Here is a 21,380-nt window from a genome sequence, read left to right as displayed (position 1 = left end):
CCACCCCCACCAGAAGATCCATTTAAAAGGCTGCAGAAGGAATTCCTGCTGTGGCTCAGAGGGTTACCAACCCAACCAGTGCCCAGGAGGATGTAGGTTCGTTCCCTGGCCTCGTTCAGTGGGTTAAGGATCTGGTGTTGCCGTGAGCTGTGGTGTAGATCCCAGCCTAGGCATTGCTGTGGCTGCGGTGTAGGTCAGCAGCTGCAGCTCTGATTTGACCCCTAGCCTGGGAACTTCCATATGCCGTGGGAAAAAAAACCAAAAAACAAAACAAAAGGCTGTAAAACGTTTTTCAAATGTTCCCTTATGTGTAATTCCAGAATATAAAGTACCTCAGAGAACAACTAAACTTCTAAGTTTAGAGGGAGAGCCCTGGATTTTGGTTCCGGTTCTGACCTGGCAGGAAGAAGCTAGGTGGTCTTGATAGAGTCCTTTGCCCTCTCTGGGACCTCCTAACTGTGAAATGGGTTTAGGGAGAGGAAGTGGCCCTGGATTGCCCTTCCGCTGCTGGCTTTTGGAAGCTGTGGCGACTGTGGCTGCATCTTGCCTGGAGTAGTCTGAAGTCAGGAGGTGGGCTGGAGCCACTGGGGAGCCCAAGGGAGACTGAGGCCTGGGGTAGAATTGTGGAAAGTAACATAATGTCTTTTCTATCAAAGGAAATCTTTTTTTTTTTTTTTTTTTTTTTTTTGTCTTTTTGCCTTTTCTAGGGCCGCTCCCGTGGCATATGGAGATTCCATAGGGGTCTAATTGGAGCCGTAGCCACTGGCCTATGCCAAAGCCACAGCAACTCGGGATCAGAGCCGCGTCTGCAACCTACACCACAGCTGACAGCAACGCCGGATCCTTAACCCACTGAGCAAGGCCAGGGATCGAACCCGAAACCTTATGGTTCCCAGTCGGATTGGTTAACCACTGCGCCATGGCTTGGATCCCGAGTTGCTGTGGCTGTGGTGTAGGCCCGAGGCTATAGCTCTGATTAGACCCCTCGCCTGGAGTAATCTTGGTTACTCCATTTTGCTCCGGTTTTGGCCGAAATCCCCCCTGCGGCCCCCTTCCTCTTTACCTCTTTTCCCAGCAACAATTTGGTTCAATTAGCCAACCGGGAAGAATGTACGCCCTGACCTGACCAATGGGAAGGGGACAGGTACATCACCTGCGTTAGGGGTAAATAGGGGAGGGTCCCTTGTTTGGTGTGCGCTTCTCCACACCCTTCTGCAGAAGTAAAGAGCCTTGTCGAGATTTCTCCTTGTCCACGTGTCTCACTGTCCGACACTGACGACCCGAGCCAGAGTTATCTTAATTTCTAACAGAAGTGGGTGGGAAATGGCACTGATATTTTTCCTGGGAACCAAGTGGAGGCCATGGAAGGTGACTAGGCAAAGCTGCCCAAGTCTCTGCCCATAAGAAGCGCCTGACAGGGAGGGAGGAGCCCCTAGAAACAGCCATGCAGAGTGGACGGTGGGGTGCAGTGGGGAGGGGTCAGACATGCACAGCTGCAGGGGAGGGAGCAGGGGGATTCTCAGGCAGGGGCAGGGGTGGGGGTGGGGGACGCAGTGGCCAAAGAACCCCCCCAAGGTAGCCGGGAGAGGAAGAGCTGACCTGTGGGCAGCTGCCGCCTGCCACACCAGCACCTTTCACCTCTTTAGAGCTACTGAGCCTGCGCCCCATGCCAACTGTGGGCAGGCAGCAGGCAGTGGGGTGGGTGGAACCCAGTACATGCAGAGACGGACCCTGTTCTCAGTCTCCATCATACATGTCCAATCACAGGCCAAGGGGGTGACTGGGAAGCTTTCAACAGAACAAGAAGGTGAGATTTTGTTATGAGGCTGAATGGGAGGGAGTTAGACATGAAGAAGGATGAGAAACACTCTCATGTGCCCCGGGGGGTAAGGAGGGCTTTGGAAGATGGAAGAAAAAAAATTAAATTTCCTGCAGGCCCCCTACCAAGTTCAGAAACCATCTTATAAAATGTTCCTGTCCAAAACCCTAATGATTCTCACGCTCTTGGGTTGACAGGCTCTTTATTTATTGTATTTAACTTTTTTTTTTTCCCCCGTCTTTTTTCCCATGGCATATGGAGTTCCAGGCTAGGGGTCGGATCAGAGCTATAGCTGCCGGCCCTCGCCACAGCCACAGCAATGCTAGATCCGAGCCACATCTGCGGCCTACACCACAGCTCACGGCAACGCCGGATCTTTAACCCACTGAGCAAGACCCAGGATCGAACCTGTATCCTCAAGGATGCTAGTCAGATTTGTTTCCGCTGAGCCATGACAGGAACTCCTACCTTTTTTTTTTTTTTTTTAAAGAATCACCTTTTACTGGTGGGAGAGGAGTCAGAACAGGGAGACTGGACACATTCCCTCCATCTCAGGAAGCCCAGAAGCCAAGGACAATGACTTTGAACAACAGTTACAGGCTTCCCAGGGCCTGGCTGCTTAGCCCCTTCCTCTGTCACCACAGTTTAGCAGAAAGGACTTCTGTGGCCAATGCACCTGCCAGGGCTCATTCACTGGCAAAGAGTCCACGGCCGTTTGTCTGCCATGGATGAGAAACGAAAGTGCCGGAACCGTCAGGACACCTGAGGTGGTGAACACCACCCTCTGGAGAAGGCAGCCCCCAAGGCAGAACACGAGTCTGTCTGCCTGCTCGTCCAGGTGCCCAGGTCTGCACAGCAATGCTCAGCACACACCCTGGACAAAGGCGGAGGAAGCATCTCAGGGAAGCCCCTGGGGTGGACGTGGCTTTATGACAACTAGTTCCCGAGCTGCCCCCTGGACAGGACCAGACCATTTCTTGCAATTCAACTGACGCTTTACCCAGCACCTTTAAATAAGCCAGACAGCTGGTCCCTTCTAGTTCATAGAACGTAGTATTATCCCCATTTACAGATAAGGAAACTGAGGCTCAGAGAGGAGAGTCAATGAGTAGCAGCCAGGCTCTTTCCACTGCCCCGCAGCTATTAGCTCAGAGTGGGGCTCATCGCCACCATTATCGGTTGGTCAACCAAGGGAAGGCAAAGGACCAAACGCCCAGGTATGGCTTGGATGCGTGGATGGACTGGAGACTTCAGTGAGCAAGCTGGTTGCTTATCCAGAGCAGCCCAGACAGAGGGCTGGGTAGAGAGAAGCCCCAGGCCTCAGCCCTTGAGGAAAGCGCTCCCTCCCAGACTTCTGTGGGGCCATCAGGGGCAGAAGGAGCGCCTGTGGTTGGTGCCCCAGAGGCTCAGCCAGGACTTACGGGGGTAGAGGCAGACACGCCAACTCCAGATCAGAATAAGGAAAGGGTTTCCCAGGGCTCAAGTGACCTCAGATAATGGAGCACAGGCGAGCTGCTCTGATGGGGGAGAGCCCCTTGAGCCTCTGATGATGTCTTGAATGAGGTGTTCTGGGTCTAGGGGTCCCCTGACCCAAGGATGAGAGAGGTCCATTCATAAGCAGGTAAGTGAGGTGATTTACAGCTGTCCTCAGATGGCAGAGGACAGCAAGGTGTCAGAGGGAGAGAGCCAAGAAGGCAGCAGACTTTCAGAGACAAAACCACCTTGCATGTGGTCAGATGAACATCTGGGCTGACAGGCACTTGGGATGGAAGAGGAGTTTCCAGAGGGCTCTAGCTCTCCCCTGTGCCCCAGTCAGAGGCTTCCCCAGGGCCTTACAGGGATTCTCACACACAGTTCTGCTGATTGGACCCCTGAGACATCCAGGCCCCGGAAGGCCTGGGGTGCTGGTGACCTACAGCCTTCCCCTTCAGCCAGGGGCCCCACTGGAGCCCTGTAAACATTCAGGGCCTCCCAGGAATCCCACACAGCCAGATGTGGGAGCCAGGGGAACAATGCAAGTACCAGAAGGGGATCTACTGTATGTGCCTGGGGCCTCTTATCTCAGTAATACCGACCACAGGGAGGATGCAAGGATGAGAGAGGTTATGTAACTCGTCCAGGCTCTAACAGCAATTGTGTGGGTGTGCCTGGGTTCCGACTTTGTTCTTTTAAATATGCCTCCTCCATCATCAGGAAGGAAAAGCCTTCTTGACCGCATTCCCCGCCCCCCACCCCCCAAGTTCTGTGATGAACTGCTCACTTCCCCTCCACTCTTAAAGGCCCAGGTCCATCCCCCACTGCTTCCTCCTGCTTTATGAAACCAAAATGCATAGAAGTTAGCACAAGGGTAGGGCAGGGAGTAGACACAAGCCTGGGCCTGGAGGTGAGGGATGGGTAGGAGACTGCAAGTCTGATGCTCCAAGCGGTGAGCAGCTACAAGCCCTGTGAAGGCAGCAGGGGTTGGTCTGAGGGGCTGCAGCTGGTGTCTGAAGGGGTAGCCTGGGACCAGCTGGGGGAGAGCCCCGAGATGGGCAGAGCAAGCTGTGGGACCCACCCAGGAGATAATGGGAAACAGGGCCAGGTTCCAAGTTCAGAGGAAGGGAGCAGGGTGGGTGGGACAGGGACAGGCAGAGGCCAGCAATCTCCATGCCTCTAATTCCCAGAGAGGCTGCAGGGTCAGGACTGTGCTCTCATTGCCCCATGTTACAGATGAGCAACTGAGGCTCAGCAAGGTGAGTGACTGGTCCAGGTGCCACAGCTCCTCTGAAGCGCCCCCACCAAGCTGATCTGGTGGGGTGGGGAGCTTACTAGGATCAAGCAGTAGGCCAGGCAGGAGGCAGATGCCAGTGATGGGTTGGGGCGGGGGGCAGCTGATGGAGGAAAGGAGGGAATTGGGCTTCCCTGGACCCTGAGCCCTGGGGGAGACTCCGATCCCTTGGGAAAGATAGGTACTGACCATCGCCTACACACAACCAGCTGCGCAGGCTTCGGGCTTGTGAGTGACCGGCCGGGAACTGAAGGCCAGCACCAGGAGCACAGACACTGTCCCTACACATCACCTTCCCCAAAGCACACCCCTCCCACACCTGTGACACCTGCCACACCTGCCAGGGGACAGCCCACGGGAACATCCCCCAGGAGGAAGTCCAGGCGGGGGCTCATGGGAAGAGCTCAGGCCATGGGTCCTCGTGTTGGCCGGGCCCATAAGCACAGACAGTGTGACCTTGGCCAAGTCACTTAACCTCCCACGCAGATTCCCTCCTCTGCAAAATGAGTGCACGCACATTGCTCACCGCTCAGGGGCTCTGAGAACGAAAAGAAATAAAATATAGAGGAGCCCAACAAAGGTCACCCTAACACTATGAGCGCTTGGAACATGGTGGCCAGGGTGATTAGCACCTATTAAGGGAAAGCAACCCAGAAGGAAATGCAAAAGGAGAGATGGGTTTGAGTCCTAGCTATGCTGCTTCTCTGGGCTGGTTGCTTCCCGCCTCTCGGCCTCGATGTTTTCATCTATAGAGTGGAATGAACACTTGGACTCTGTACCCTCATGGGCTGACCTGGGCTGTCTTGCTTTGTGGCTGTGAGCTCCTGCAGGTGTGAGGACTGGCAGCCTCCTCTGAGCTTGAGACTTGCTCAAGTGACAGAGATGGACCCCTGGAGCTACAGGGAGCCACACGCCTCAAACCCTTCTGCAAAGGCAGAGACAGAGCCCTGCAGCCACTGGAAAAGGCAGTGGACCTCAGAGGCAGGTTCTGGGCCTCAGAGATGATCCTGGGTTCTGGCTGCCTGCCTTCCAGGCCTGGGGCCTTCCTGAACTCCTGCACCTGCAGGGGGCCTGCATGTGGGGCTCCTTGCCCTTACTAGGCCAAACATGCATGTCCCTACGTCTCTATCTTTTAACCACAAGTAACAGATTTAATGTAGACAAGAAGCCAGGGGCCCAGAGAGTATCACCAGGGCCACACTGTGAATGCAGTGGAATCCAAACAGGGCATCAAAGTTCAAAGGCAGTGTGAGGGACAAAGATGGTGCCCCTCAACTAAAGGTTCTGTGTTGGAGGCTGGAATGTTGCTCCACCCTGCCCAAGGGGCCAGTGTGCCCCTGGCATAGAGCTGCACTGTGGGGAAATACATCTCTCAGTAGAGCGGATGCCACCTCCAGGCTCCTGGAGCAGCCTGTGGTCTCTGGGACCATTCACTGCTTTCCCTCTCAGCCTCTTGTTTGCACCCACATGTTGGTAGGACTAAACCCAAGACCACTGGACCCTGGAGTACAAACTTCCCCTCACTGAATCTGCAGTCTCTCTAGGATTGGGGGTGATCTGAGGACTGGGATGAAATTCCAGCAGCCTCATGGCAGCTCCTACCCTGACCCAAGGCCTAATCTCAGCTGGTTTTTCCCTGGCTCTGAAACTAGCCACCCTGTTCCTTGGTTCCAGGGTCAATTTCCATCCTCTTCTGGGTCAGAGTGAGAACCACTGCAGACCATCAGCACAGGCTCTACTACTGTGCGGCCCTACGCCGTGCAGACCACCATGACCCAATTTTTTAGTTTTCATGACAGCGCCAAGGACACTGATCCCCTGCCTACAGCCCCAGCCCTGTCTGCCTGGACTGACCTCCTGGGCCTTCCTATCATCCACAGTCTGGGGTCCCCAGGCCTGGGAGAGTGGGCTCAGAGCTGGTCCAAATGAAGGGAAGGAGGGGACAAAGAAAGGGGAACTTTTCAGCTTCTGTGGCTGCCAGCTGGGAAGTTGGGAGCCAGAAGCCCTGATTTTCAAAGGCCCCTCAGGTCCTGGCACAGTGAGGCCAGGGTGGACATCATTTTCCTGCAGGGCCTACTTTCGATCCACTGAGGAAGATGGTGACCCCAGCCTGTGGGGCAACCCTTCTTGAAGAGTTAGGGTTGATGGAGCCTCAAGGAAGATCAGAACTTATGGGCCTTCCCAGGGGACCAGAAGTAGGGCAACTATAAGGAGGAGCCCACCATCCCCAGGGGATTCTAAGGACAGGGTCTCTCCAGGCTTGGGAGAGTTATGGGAGTTTTGTCATAGACTAGTGGCCAGCCCGGGTTGGCATTCTCAGGAAGCCTCAGACCTCAGTTTCCTTGTCTATAAACATACCTCAACTCAGGGTCCCAAGGAGCCAGTGATCTTGGGGAAAAAAAAAATAACAAAGTTGGAAGACTCACAATTGCTGATTTCAAAACTTACTCTAAAACTACAGTAATTAAAGTACTGTGGTATTGGCATAAGGACAAACACAGAGACCCACGGAATGGAATAGAGAGCTAAGAAACAAGCATTCACATAGATGGTCAACTGATTTTTCAACAAGGATGTCAAGGCCATTCAATGTGGAAAGGACAGGCTTTTCAGCAACCTGTGCCGACGGAACTGGATATCCTTATGCAAAAGAATGGAGCTGGACTCTTATCTCACACCATATACAAAAACTAACCGAAAACAGATCAATGACCTCAACGTAAAAGCTAAAACTGTAAAACTCTGAAAACATAGGGGAAATGTTTCAAGGCTTTGAATTTAGCTATGATTTCTTCACTATGACGCCAAAAACACAGCCCACAAAAGAAAAAATTGATAAATTAGACTTTATCAAAATGAAAAACTTTTATCAAAAGACAGTGTCAAGGTGGTAGAGACAGATTGGGAGAAACTATTTACAAACCATATACAGGATAAAGGATCAATATCCAGAACAAATAAAGACTCTTACAAAAGGCAAACAACCCAATTCAAAATTAGCCAAAAGAAGGAATTCCCTTCGTGGCTCAGTGATTAATCAACCCGACTAGGATCCATAAGGTTGTGGGTTCAATCCCTGGCCTCGCTCAGTGGGTTAAGTATCTGGAGTTGCTGTGAGCTGTGGTGTAGGTCGCAGACGTGGCTCAGATCTGGTAAGGCTGTGGCTGTGGTGTAGGGTGGCAGCTGTAGTTCCAATTTGACCCCTAGCCTGGGAACCTCCATATTCTGCAGGTATAGCCCTAAAAAGACCAAAAAAAAAAAAAAAAAAAAAAAAGAAACAAAGAAAAGAAAAAAGAAAAAAAGGCAAAGGCATATAGACATTTCTCTAAAGAAACTAAATAAACACATACAAATATGCTCAACATCACTGGTCATGAGGGAAATGCAAATCAAAACCCCAATGAGATACCACTGCATGCCTACTAGGACAGCTATGATTGTGGGAAAAAACACACAGAAATTAACGAGTGTTGGTGGTGATGTAGAAAAATTGGAAACCTCATGCATTGCTGATGAGAAAGTAATTAGAGTGGCTGCTGGGGCAGTTTGGCAGCTACTCAATCTGTTAAACAAAGTATTCCCATGTGATACAGCAATTGCACTCCTAGGTATATACCCAAAAGAACTGAAAGCAGGGGGAACTCTCTTGTGGCACAACGGGTTAAGGACCCGGCATCGTCACTGCAGCAGCCTGAGTCAGTGCTGTGCTGCAAGTTCGAGCTCTGGCCCAGGAACTCCCACATGCTGTGGGCATGACCAAAGGAAAAAAAAAAAAAAGAAAAATCAAAAGCAGGGATTCAAACCAATATTCATACACCCATGTTCATAGCAACATTCTTCCCAATATTCAAAAGGTGGGAACAACTCAAGTACCCAATGACAGATGAATGAGTAAACAAAATGAGGTATATATATATATATATATATACATATATATATATATGTATATATATACATTCTTTTGCATATATATATATAATGGAATATTGGTCAGCCATAAAAAGAAATGAAATTTTGATACACGCTAAAACATGAATGGACTTTTTAAACCCTCTTTAAAATATTCTTGTGGAGTTCCCGTCGTGGCGCAGTGGTTAACGAATCCGACTAGGAACCATGAGGTTGTGGGTTCGGTCCCTGCCCTTGCTCAGTGGGTTAAGGATCCGGCGTTGCTGTGAGCTGTAGTGTAGGTTGTAGACGCGGCTCGGATCCCGCGTTGCTGTGGCTCTGGCGTTCCGATTGGACCCCTAGCCTGGGAACCTCCATATGCTGCGGGAGCGGCCCAAAGAAATAGCAAAAAGACAAAAAAAAAAAAAAATTCTTGTTATGGCTGCACCAGCAGCATATGGAAGTTCTCGGGCTAAGGGTAGAATTCAAGCTGCAGCTGCCAGCCAAGGCCACAGTCAGGGCAACACTCCATGCAAGCTGCATCTGTGACCTACGCTGCAGCTTGTGGCAACACCAGATCCTTAACCCACTGAGCCAGACCAGGGATCGAACATGCATCCTCAGGGAGACTATGCCGGGTTCTTAACCTGCTGAGCCACAATGGGAACTCCTGAAGAGAAAAACAGGACAAATATTGTCTGATTCTACTGATATGCAGCCTCTAACCTAGGCAAATTCATAAAGACAAAGTAGAGTGGGAGATGAGCAGAAGGAGATAGGGAGTTATTATTTAGAGGGTAACGAATTTGTCTGAAATGATGAAAAAGTTCTGGAAATAAATGGTGGTGATGGTTGCACAACATTGTGACTGTACTGACACCACTTAATTGCACTTAAAAGTGGTTGAAACGGTAATTTTTTTTTTTTTTTTTTTTTTTTTTTTTGTCTTTTTGCCTTTTCTAGGGCTGCTCCCACAGCATATGGAGATTCCCAGGCTAGGGGTCTAATCGGAGCTGTAGTCGCCGGCCTATGCCAGAGCCACAGCAACGCAGAATCAGAGCCGCTTCTGCGACCCACACCACAGCTCACAGCAATGCTGGATCCCCAACCCACTGAGCAAGGCCAGGAATCGAACCCACAACCTCATGGTTCCCAGTCGGATTCGTTAACCACTGAACCACTACAGGAACTCCTGAAATGGTTACTTTTATGTTACATATATTTACCACAAAAAAAGTAACTGTATAAGGTTATAAGGTTAGGAAAACAAAAACAAACCTCTACTCTCTGCTCATTCACAAGTGAGTTAAATGAGGTCCCATAAATGGTAAAAGCCAGGTATACACCCATTACCAGCAAAGGCAATGCATCCAGAAACCCCAGCTATTTATACAAATGGTTCTCAACCTTGGCTGTGCTTTGAAAACTGGAGAACTTGGAAAAATACTGCTCCCCCACCCCAAAATTTGCATGTAACTGACTTGGGGCATGGCCTGGGCACTGAGATTTTTAAGACCTACAGTCCTAAACGATCCAGCTCCCTGTCACATTTCTGATCTTATTCCGACTACCCTCTACTCCGTCCCTGTGCCCTGGCCATGGAAGCCTCCTTGTTCCTTGAACGTGTCAAGCACTATCCTGACTCAGCCCATCTTCCCCCCTTTTCTTCCCCAGTATGGCTCAGCTTCCGCTTTCCCACTTCAGTTAGGAAGCCCTGATCCCATCTGGCTGCCCCATCCCCACCCTGGCTGCTGCCTCTGTAGCTCCAGCGGACATTTCCTGTTGCCCAATAGTGGGTGGCTTGTCAACACCAGCGGAAAGGCTGTCGCTTGCCTACCTGCTCCATCACCCACGGCTCAGGGTGCCAGATCTTAGCAAACCACACTCTCACTCATGCCAAGGGCTTTCTGACCCAGGCCTGGGAAGGGAGCAGCCAGACCAAGCCTGGCAGCCCCAAAGTCTACCTGGATGGCACCTCCAGGCCCACAGTCCCTCTATGAGCTTTGGTTTTCTCTCTATAAAACAGGAATGAGAATAGCAACCACATAGGGCTGTCGCATCTGGTGGCTTGGAGCCATGGGAACGCTTCTCCAATGGTGGGATTTAATACACAATGATGAAGGGAGTTGGGGAGGCATTCTGGGATGAGGCGAATCCACATACGAGGCTTACCCTGTAGGTGCCTATCCAATTATAAGTCTGGCTCCCTCACCATCTGTTCCTGGTCTGCTGACTCCCAATGCCGAACAGCAGAATGCGGTCTCATGAGAACTGCCCTGAGCCTCTCCATCTCTGAAGTCTTTATCTTAGGGGAGAATCACCCCGACATCCTACTGCTGAGGAAACGGAGGTTCAGAGAGGGGAAAGCCTTCGCCAAGGCCCCCAGCAAGTCAGGGTGGAAGCCACGTAAAGCTTCAAAGAGGCTTCTCCCCTTCTGAGCCTGGAGGATGGAGAGGGACTGAGCCTGTGGGGGAGGGACCTCTTGGAGCTAGCCCGGCCGCGGGGAGCCAGGGCACCGGGTACCACTCTCTCTTGCTGGAAGTGAGGCAGTTTCAGTTTCCACAACAAGTTCCCTCCATTGTGTGGTTTGCAGCGTCAGCCAGGCCCTAAGTGCGGCGGGTGAGCGGGCAGGCGGGCATCCCGCCCACAGCCTGTGGCCTCCGGGCTTCTTTGCATTAGTGGAAACATCCGTCACTGGAGAGGGTGCAAAAAGGAAGAAAGCATCTGCCTCCACTCAAGGCCGGTCAAGACCTTTCACAACCCAGCTGGGGCCTTTCCTTCCTGCCCGTCAGCCTATGCAGTCCTCTGGGCCAGAAAACCCATCTTCCAAACTCACTGTGCCCACTCCCTCTTCCACACCTTTGCCTATGTCCTTCCTTTCACCTGGAGTGCCCTTTGCTCTCCTGCCACCTCCCAGATGCTCACCCACCCTTCCAAGCCCAAGTAAGCCTCCCTCTGCACCCCAGGGTCTGGTAACCCTTGCTGGGTGTAGGTGCCAGAAGCTTGCAGGCAAAGCCCACAAATTCCTGGGAACCAGAGTAGTACAAGGGTCACTGAGATGCAGATCTTGTTTTCCACCAAGAAGAAAATCAAAGGTGTGGGTTATATTTGGCACTGCCGTGAGCTGTGGTGTAGGTTGCAGACGTAGCTCCGATCTCACATGGCTGTGGCTGTGGCGTAGGTCAGCATCTGCGGCTCCGATTGGACACCTAGCCTGGGAACCTCCATATGCCACAGGTGTGGCCCTAGAAAGACAAAAATAAACAAAAAAATAAATATTTTCCTTTTAATGACGTGTAATATGTGGTCACGTGCAGAAAAGGAGAGAGAAAATCGTCTTCCAAAACCACGGAAAACCAGTGTTAACATATAGGGAGCCAGTTTCATTCTACAGGAATTATAACTGAACCAAGAAAAGAACTCGCCAGTCTCCTTGGGTTCGGGGCAGAACATGATGGCGTCCGACAGACCTAGGTGGGCATCCCTGCTCTGCCGTGGACGTGTGATCATGAACTAGGCCCTTGACCTGCCCATGCCTCTGTGCTGGCAGCCATCTGCAAGCCGCTCCCTGCAGGGTGGGTTGGGGACACACGTGGAGTGACCATTGCAGTGCCAGGTGCATCACAGGCACTGAGCAAACAGGCACTGCCGCCGCTCCTCTGGGGATAATTTAAGTAGCTGGGACTTGGAGAAAAAAAATAGTCACGGAACAGGAAATAAGCATCCTCTTTTTCATTTTTAATTGTGTAATTTAATTTTTCATTAGGCAACACCTTTACCTGGTTCAAAAATCCAATACTATAAAAAAGGACACAGTGAGAACACTGATGTCCACCCAGCCCTCTCGCCTATCAATCTCTTTTCTCTCCCTCCCCCCAGAAGCTATCGCTTTAATTAGTTCTGTGTGTCCTTCCAGAGATTCTTGTTGTTAATACAAGCCTCTGCCAATGTAAATGTTTATTTCCCCCACTTTTCATAACAGGTCACATATAAAACACAGCGCTTGGCTTTATGCTCTTCACATGTAGCCCCGTGTGCAACCAGCACAGGGACGGTCCTCATCCCTCCTGACAGGCACAGCCAGAGAGGCAGTGGGAAGGCAGCAGGTGGCGGCAAGGAAAGACAGCCAGGGGCCTCCCTCTCCCACCTCCTGCCTCTACAATCCCCTCCCTATGGCTTAGGAGGATCCCTCCTCAGCCACTGGCCTCCTAGCCTTCAAGGCCACAGGGCCCTGCCCTGCTGCCGTTCTGCCCATGAAGCCTGAGAGGGCTGCGGTTCCCAGCAGATCCCTTCCACGCCTGGGCCTCCCAGCCCCTTCCAGGCCACTCTGGTGCCCCCTTCCTGGATGAAAAGTCTCCTGCCCAGCCAGAGACTTGGGGTGGGGGTATTCCCAAAGTGGCTTCTAGTGCTGAAAGCTAGAGAACCAGCCTCTTCTTCTGGGGAGCTACCCAAAACAGTAGTCCTCAAGGGCAAAACCTCAATACACAAAGATCTATCCAGTGCATCACTGTTCAGAATACTAAATAAGTGGCAGTAACTTAAACGTCCAACGATAGGGGACCAGATGAATAAACCACAGCATGGCCATCAAATCCACAAGCTGGAGGACCATACAGTCGTTAGTGAGACGAGGAAATTGCACCCATACCCATTCAAAATACAACTGTGGTGAAAAGAGGGGTCCCCCTCAGTTCCCTCCTCTGTAGCCTCCCCAACAGGGAACCTCAGAGTCTCAGAACTGGGAAGGCGAAGAGGCAACAGTAGCTGATCGGACCCATGGGGGAGGGGTGGGCCGGGCTTCAGCCCCCTGTGCATCCCTGGTGAGTCATTCCCCCACCCACGGAAGTGGTGCCTCCTTTTGTCCTCTCTCTGCTGGGAAGCTCCACTGCTCCCAATTCAGCATGGAAGTTTCCAGATGAACCAGGAGCCCAGCCTCAAAGGGGAGAGGTGTAACCTCAGCCAGAGGGAGAAGTTCAGGCCTATGCCCTCCATCCCCCTTGATGGTTCCCACGCAAAGCTGGGAGGGTGGGTGGGAGGCAGTATATGTGGCCCCTACTTTTCCTTTTAACAATCCTCAAAGGGTTAGGAGATGGGTCTCAATAAAACCTGCTCCAGAACTAGATTTTCCCTCTTCAAACAATGTCCAGTGACTTCTTTGCAAAGGCAGGTAGATGTACAGGTCTGGGAGGCAGTGAGAGGGAAGGAGGGGAAGATGCAGTTCCCAGCTCCCCTCTGAGTGCATCCCAGGCCTGGCTGGATGCTGACCTCCTTGAGGGCAAGACAGTCTCATTCATCTCGCTGGATGTGGGGGTGCAGAAGAGAGGCCCAGTTTTGCCTCCCTAGCAGGGAGCCGGTCCCAAAAAATCTCCACAGAAGATATAACTAAAGTAAAATGAAGGAGAAGATGGGTTCGGGAAGCCAGCGGCCTCGCATTCACTTACTGTACAAACACTGACTGAACACGAACCCCACTCGCCAGCCCTGGACCAAAGAGGCAGACAGGTGTTTCTTGCAATACAGTTTGGCTGCTGCTGGGATCAGAGCCACTGGTAAGAAAAGCTGTGTGTACTGGGCAAGGAGGGGGTTACCCTGCCTTCTCTGGGCTTCTGTGCCCTTCTAACTGGGTGCTGAGTCAAGTCATATGCGTTTAAAGTCCTCTCAGCTCAGCTATCTGGTATTCTCATTCTCAACCTTGTCTCACCCACTGGCTCCACAGTGAGGCTCAGCCACAAACTTCCTGCAAAGCTGTGAGGCTCTTTATCACTGTGTGCGTAGAACAGAAATCACATTATCCCTTCCCTGCCCCCGTGGCTAGCTTGGCCCTGCCTCACTCCCCCAGTAGCCTGCATCTGAATGTTTTGCTGCAGATAAAAGCAGGCTATAAATAAAGACTGTGTGGCCACACTGACAGCATCGCAAATAGAGGCCTGTGGAGAGACAGGACCCGTCCATCCCCACGCCAGATGTTCCCACCACTTCTGAACCACTATGTCTGCTTTGTATAATTTCTTGGTCTCCCCTCTTGCTATCAGGCTACCAGTTACCTATGAAACTGACTAACAGTTCAGGCCCACTAATATTTGTCAGTCACCAACTGGGCATCAGTTCAGATTCCATGTTACTCCCTATTAGTTGCTGCTCTAGAGGTTAAAAGGGCACAGGACCAAGCTTGTTGAAGTTGTGGATTAACCAGCTAAAATGGAAAAAATAAAAATTATAAATTAAAAAAACCAAAACAACAACAACAAAAGAAATTATGGATTCAAATCAGTTCATGGGCCCTAACTAAAAAGTGATGGAACATCTCGTATGAGCTAAAGTATATAAGCTTTAATGCCAGCCCTTAGCTCCTCAGAAACCTAACAATGAGTTGGTGCCCCAAATAGGGCTGGTTTGCAACTGTGTTCTGAAAGGTTGAGGTTGTCAGATAACTGCGGGGCTGTGGTATCAGACAGGATCCTTCTAGTTCAGCAGCTTCCTTCCACTCAAGACTAGCCGTTTTCAAGCAGTGTGCTGCCAGCTTACGGGGTTTCATGGCATTGCCTTGGGCTGGGGGTGGGGAGAGCCCCAGGCAGAGGAGGCTGGGCCCTGTCCCTAATACCTCCATAGCAGTTCGATCAGTATGTCTTTTCCATTTTACAGATGTGTCTATAAATTGGGCTTCGAAAGACTTCTATGGACCTCCTCCGATCTTCTCTGGGAGGCAGGAAGGACAGTTTTTCCCTCCTTCGCCAACATGGCCCAAAGATCCAGCGATCGGCCATGTTGCTAGGGGAGCAACGAAGCACCTGGGTAAGAGCATAGACGCTGGGGCCAACCTACTGGGGTTTCATCCCAGCCACGTGACCTTGAGCAAGTGACAAGGGCTCTGTGCCTCAGCCTCTTCCTGTAAATGTTAGAGATAAAAATACCGTCTACTTTCTCATTTCAGTCTTTTTTTTTTTTTCTTTCTTTTTAGGGCCACATTTGCAGCATATGGAAGTTCTCAGCCTAGGGGTCGAATTGAAGCTACTGCTGCCAGCCTACACCACAGCCTCAGCAATGCCAGATCCGAGCCTTGTCTGAGACCTACACCACAGCTCACAGCAATGCCGGATCTTTAACCCACCAAGCGAGACCAGGGATTGAACCTGCATCCTCATGGACACTATGTTGGGTTCTTAACCCGCTGAGCCACGATGGGAATTCCAACTTTCTCTATTTAAATGAGTGAATAGATACACATTTCTGAGAATAGCACCTGGCACATCTTCATAAGGCTCAGTAACTGTGAGTTGCCCTTGTGGGCTAGGCTGGCTGAGCATCTGGAAGCTGTGTGAGAAAACAGTCCTTGGGGGCAGCAATGCTGACCACTGACGTTCTGGGGCCTCTGCCCAGGATCAGTGTGAAAGTCTCCTACTGGCCGCTTCTCCTGCCCCACTCTGGCTACCTCTAGGGAAGCTGCACCCTCACCCCAGGCCTAGGGAGGCAGCAGTAGCAGAGAGGAGGTACCTGTAGGTGGTGAAGCCGCAGCGGCTCAGAGCGGGGCAAGCACAGAGCGTGGGCGGGATGCCGCTCAGGAAGCTGCCACAGGTGGGCCCCTGTCACCACACACTGCTCCCTCATGTACCATCTCCGGCCGCCCAGATCCAGCCTTGAGGCTGCTCCTTGCCCTGGCTCTGTCCAAGGGAAGGTGGACCCATGGGCTTTGGGCTGGCACAGATGTCCTGGAGCTAAAATACAGTCAGGGCATGGCCTTGGGCTACAGAGCACTCTGGGTTTTCAGGCCCTATCCTTTCTCCAAGTCTGCCCTCCAAGTCAGAGCAGTGATGCAGTCACTCACTGTCCAGGTGGCCTCTGTTTCTGAGCCCCAACCCCCTCCCCCCCACTTTGCAGCCCTTTGCTCCTCGAATTGGGCCCAGCTGCCAGCCTGCTGCTTGGAATGGGCCAACCCAGGTCTGCATCCCTTGGCTTTTCTGGGTTGGTCCCACCCTCTCTTTGCAGAGATGGAGAAATGGAAGCCCAGACAGGCACCCTCTGCCCACTGTGCAGTCAGTGCAGGCAGGAGGCAGGCTACTCACATGCTGGCCACGGGCCCCAGGCAGAGCGTGGCCCAGAAGGGAAGGAAGACCTGGCCCGTTAGCTCTCGTTCTCCTGGCCGGAGGCCCCAGGGAGGCCAGGCTGTCGGCTGAGGCTATGCCGACTGAGCAAAGAGCCAGGGTGTCCTCTGCAGGGCTGGAGTTGGGGGTGGAGAAGGGGGGAGCGCTGGGGATAGCCACACTCCCCAGCTCTAACCAGAGAGGTCTCAGCTTTTCCCCACGAGCCACTGGGGACAGCCAGAGTTTCAGGCGCAGAGAAGGTTGAGAGACAACTGGAAAAAAAAGCTGAGGGGATCTGGGGTCCAAACTGGGCTATGCAGGCTGCGCGGCCTGGGCCAAGCAATATCACCCCCACCAGCCAGCTCGGTGCCGGCATTTCATGCAGAAAAGACTTGATTTACACATGCCCATGTGCTGCATTTAAGCAAGCAAGGAATTGCCCAGCCCTGTTGCCTCCTCAAAGGACCCCTAAGATTTACAAGGAAGAGGGGTTGGGTGAGGGGAAGAGAATTCCCATTTGCCGCGCCAGCAAGGTGCCGGGAACTTTGTTACACTTTGTTATCTGGTTTAACCTGCCCATTGAGTTGGTATTTTATTATTATTCATCTCTACTATACAGATGGGGGGAAAAGAAGCTCAGAGAGGGAAAATGACTTGTCCAGCCTCTAAACAGCAGAGCCAAGATCCAAATTCCAGTTTGCTTGGTCCTCAAACCTGTGACCCCCTCCCTCCTTCGCCTCAAAAGGCCTCAAGCTCCCACTCCATATATCAGATGCTCCTAAAAAGATCCTGCTGTGGGGAGAAGGTCTCTCAGGGGGAAGATCAGCCCTGGGAGCTCAGAGGGTCTCTCTCCCTGGGTTGAAGTTTTCAGAGAAATCATTACCCCAGACTGAGGACCCCCCTTCCTCTTCCAACTCAGAGGCAGCCCAGGTTACCTCCACGATGATAAAGACTAAAAACCAACCACTATTTTTATGAGAAACCCCACCCCCCACACCCCTTGGAGCCGCACCCATACCCACTGCCCTGGGGAAAATTTCAGCCCGCCTCCCCTGGGGCCCGCTCCACTTGTTCAAACCCACAGCCGTCTTCACTCACCCAAAAGGCATCCTTGAACTGAAGCTGGGGCATCATCCTCAGGCAACTGCCACGGCAGAGCTCGCTCTCCTGCCACAGACAGGGCTGAACGAGGGCTAGGAGCCAGGAGCACTGTCCCAGGGCCGACAGGGCTGGCTCGGGGCCCCCCTCCTCGGCCGGCGCCGTCTGCAGCGCCTCAAAAGGCAGCCGTGAGCCAGAGACAGCTGCCGGAGGGGGGAAAAGGGCTCAACCTGTTTTGTTTGGGGCTAGAATCAGCAGCAAAATGAGGAAGGAGTGGTGCCCAGGGATGGGAGGGCGGGTCCAGTGTCCGGCCCGGCCCCTCGGAGACAGAGGACACAGTCCAGGCTGCAGGACTGAGAGTGGGGATGCCAGCCACCAGGGTGGGGGTGGGGGGAGGCGGTGGCCAGCAGGAGAGGCAGGCTGGTGCACACGCCAGGCGGGCAGGCAGCCTGGGGCCTGCGCAGGAAGGTTTGTGCAACCTCCCGGGGGCAGGCTCCAGGGCCATCGCCCTACAGGAAGTGGAGACGCCGAGCTCCCCTGAGCAGCCCCGCCTGCCACCTGCCATCCTGCTACTTGCCTCTACCTGCCCCTCCTGATGCCCTAGCTGGGCGTCAATTTGGGAAGCCCGAGGCGCACTGGGTGCTAGAATTTCATGGGGCAAAGACTTGATTCACACGTGAGCTGAGTTTAAGAAACAAGGTCATCAATTTAGGGAGCATGAGGTGGACTGAAGCTGTGGGCAAGGAGGGAGACACCAGCCCAGGTGCTGTGGCTCATCCCTTGTCCCTGCCGAGACCAGGTCCAGAGACGCCAGGTTCCCGACTCCTCATGAGTCAACCATGGGGTGGGGGGCTTACCCAAGCCTATAACATCATCAAACCCTGGGTGCATGCTGACGCGATCCACATCCCGCCCTTGAGGGAGCTCGGGGTCTGAGGGCGGACATAGCTGTGCGCTGGGGAGCCGTCAGAGCACAGAGGTGGGGCACAGGTAACTAGCCAAGGGAGACCAGCCGCACGGGCACTGCTACCACTGCCCACCCCCAAGTCTCCAGATTAAACACCCTCCAGGACAGGAAGGGCGCCCCCCCCGGCCCCGCCCTAAAGATGGAGTCTCCAGGCTGGAAGAAGGTGATTGGACTAAGAGAGACAGGATTGCAAAGGCTTAAACGTGGGAGTTTGAAAACCCAGGTTGAGGCCTGTTTCTGTTTTGCCCCGCCCTCCAGAGGGACCTTAATCCACGCCCCAACTTTCTGAGCCTCAGTTTCCCCATCAGCCAACCCTAGTCTTTGGAAAAGACACAGCGTTGAAAGCATTTCTGGGCTTTCCGGCTTTGATGGGGGCAGGTGCTGGGGGAACTGTTGGGTATCACCTTGGAAAGAGTCCTGGGCCAGAGCCTCAGACACAGTCCTGGGGAGCCAGGACCTGCTGGTTCAGCAGAAGACGCCGGCAGAGGGCCTAGAGCGCAGGGTGGGTCAGCAAGAAGGGATGAATCAGGCTTGCCCACAAATCACCACCCTCAGCAATGCCTCCTTTCCCATCGACGGGGGGGGGTGATTAGACAGATGAGAGCTGCCGCAGAGGAGAGCTAAGCTCCCAAGTGCCAGTTACACGAGCCCAGGGTAAGAGACAGGGCAAACCCTCGCTTCTGAAATAGCCACCAACAGAGGACACATCAGAGAAAGCTGCAGAGCAATGGGGCTGCCTGGTAGCCCCCTACCTCCAGAATCCTTGGGGTCAAGCTAATAAAATTCAGCATTGAAGGCAACCCAGTCAGGTTTTCTGGAAGACAACTAATGATGTAAATAGCACCTTGAACCCTGAAGGCCAAGGGCTGAGGCTGCACCTCATCCCAATGGCATCACCATCTCTGCTAGCACCAACTCAGCCTCCCTGGCCTTAGTGTTTCTATCTACCAAGTGGAGTGATGCTTCTAGTTCAGATGAGAAACCCTCTGTGACTAGAAGGCTCTTATGAGCAGGAAACTTCACAGCCAGGCTCTCTCTCCTGCCTCTCCAGGGGCTCCTCCCATTGCCTGCACAAATTTCTGCCCCAAACAGGCCTCTTTCCTCACCCGATCGGTACCTGCTCTCTTCCTACTGCCACACCTTTGCCCCCTGCTCCCCAGCCTCCCTCATGGCATGTCTTCCTTCATCCTCCCTCCCTGGGCAAATCCTCCCATCGCTCAAGGGCCACCTCTAGGCTCCCACATACGAGGTCTTCCTCCCCCAGCTGCTCCAGTCAGCAGGGCAGCCCCAGACAGATGGCCATGCTGGTTGTGGGCTGAAGCAATTGGGGAAGGAAGTAATAGGAGGAATCTAAAGAGACTCTAAGGGAGTTCCCGTTGTGACTTGGCGGTAACGAGTCTGACTAGTATCTGTGTGGATGTAGGTTCGATCTCTGGCTTTGCTCAGTAGGTTAAGGATCTGGCTGTTGCTGTGGCTGTAGCTCTGATTCGATCCTTAGCTCAGGAACTTCCATATGCCGCTGGTGCAGCCCTAAAAAGCAAATAAATAAAAGAGACTCTAAGGTTCTCTGCTATGGAGAGGTCTCCCTCCTCTCTCCCCAAAACCCCACCTTCTGCAGCTCCCAAGATTAGGCCCCCAAATGGCCAACCCAGCTTTGGAGCACCTGCCAAGTATTGGGGGTGCCGTTAAGATTTTTACATGGGCCAGCTCACTGAGTCCTCACCCCATCCCACGCGGTACACTTTATCATCATCACAGAGGTACAAACTAAAGATGAAAGAGTTTATGCAACTCACCTGAGGCCTCAGAGCCAGTGAGCAAAGCGCTGGGCTTCAGACCCAGGTCTGATGGCAAAGCCCATGCCGTAACCTCTACAGGTATCTGCAATCAACAGCCCGCTCTTAACAATGGGTTGCAGCCTTCCTTTTTCCTCTTCTGCCTCCAGAACCTTGTATCCCTGATCCGTAGCTGGAAAAGCTGAGTCCAGGGAGGCTGCTGGGGTCAGTGGTGCTACTGGGTGAGAGTCCACCCCTGGCACAGGATCTTCCAAGTTCACCTTGTTACTTGCACCTGGAGAGGATGCCCTGGCTACAAGGAACATCAAACCAGAGGGTCTGGCATGGAGGAGGTGCGTTATCACCCACAGGTGGGGTCTGGAGGTAGCACGGCCGCCAGGTGAAGTGCATTAGGGCCTGGCTCACATTCTCTGTGATTCTCCTCATTTGCTCTCTCCCTCCTCCAGCTGCAACAGCTCTGGGCTATAACTCCAGACCCAAATCTGATCATGCACCTTCTCATGGTTGCTCCCAGGACAACGTCCTTATCCTTACATAGCTAATAGATCCAGCATGATCTGGCCTCAGCCTATCCTTCAACCTCATCTCGTGCAGGAAGAATCTCGAGCAATGGATTGAACAATCTGGAGCCTTCCAGGAAGGGAAAGGGTTGGCAGAGAAGGAGCATCTCAAAGCTCCTTGGTGACATTAGGAATCCAAAAGGCCCTTACCAGAGTTCCTGTTGTGGCTTAGTGGGCTGAGAACCCCATGAGTATCCATGAGGTTTCAGGTTTGATCCCTTGCCTTGCTCAGTGGGTTAAGGATCTGGCATCACTGTGGCTGTTATGTAGGCTGGCAGCTGCAGCTCCAATATAACCCCTAGCCTGGGAATTGCCATATGCCACAGGTGCGGCCCTGAAAAGACAAAAAACAAAACAAAAGCAAAACAAACTCAAAAGGCCTTTACCACGGATTTCATTTGGAGACA

General features: G+C 52.7%; 1 protein-coding gene across 3 annotated transcripts in view; it reads right to left on the bottom strand.

Annotated features, from left to right (window-relative positions):
• Nucleotides 1-20,656, bottom strand: part of PSTPIP1 (proline-serine-threonine phosphatase interacting protein 1) — a 45,067-nt gene extending 24,411 nt beyond the window's left edge. Inside the window, exon 1 of one of the 3 annotated variants that reach the window (XM_021097991.1) lies at nt 20,414-20,656. Coding sequence is in view for 2 of the 3 variants with exons in the window: in XM_005656277.3 (XP_005656334.1) it covers nt 17,651-17,686 (36 nt within the window). In the remaining variant the exon portion in view is untranslated. Of the gene's footprint in view, nt 1-17,650; nt 18,185-20,413 lie in introns of those variants that run through there. The other 2 variants (XM_005656277.3, NM_001244186.1) reach the window with 2 other exon arrangements.

The sequence above is a fragment of the Sus scrofa genome, chromosome 7 (genome assembly GCF_000003025.6).
Source record: "Sus scrofa isolate TJ Tabasco breed Duroc chromosome 7, Sscrofa11.1, whole genome shotgun sequence".
NCBI lineage: Eukaryota > Metazoa > Chordata > Mammalia > Artiodactyla > Suidae > Sus > Sus scrofa.
This window is presented reverse-complemented; position numbering and strand designations above follow the sequence as displayed.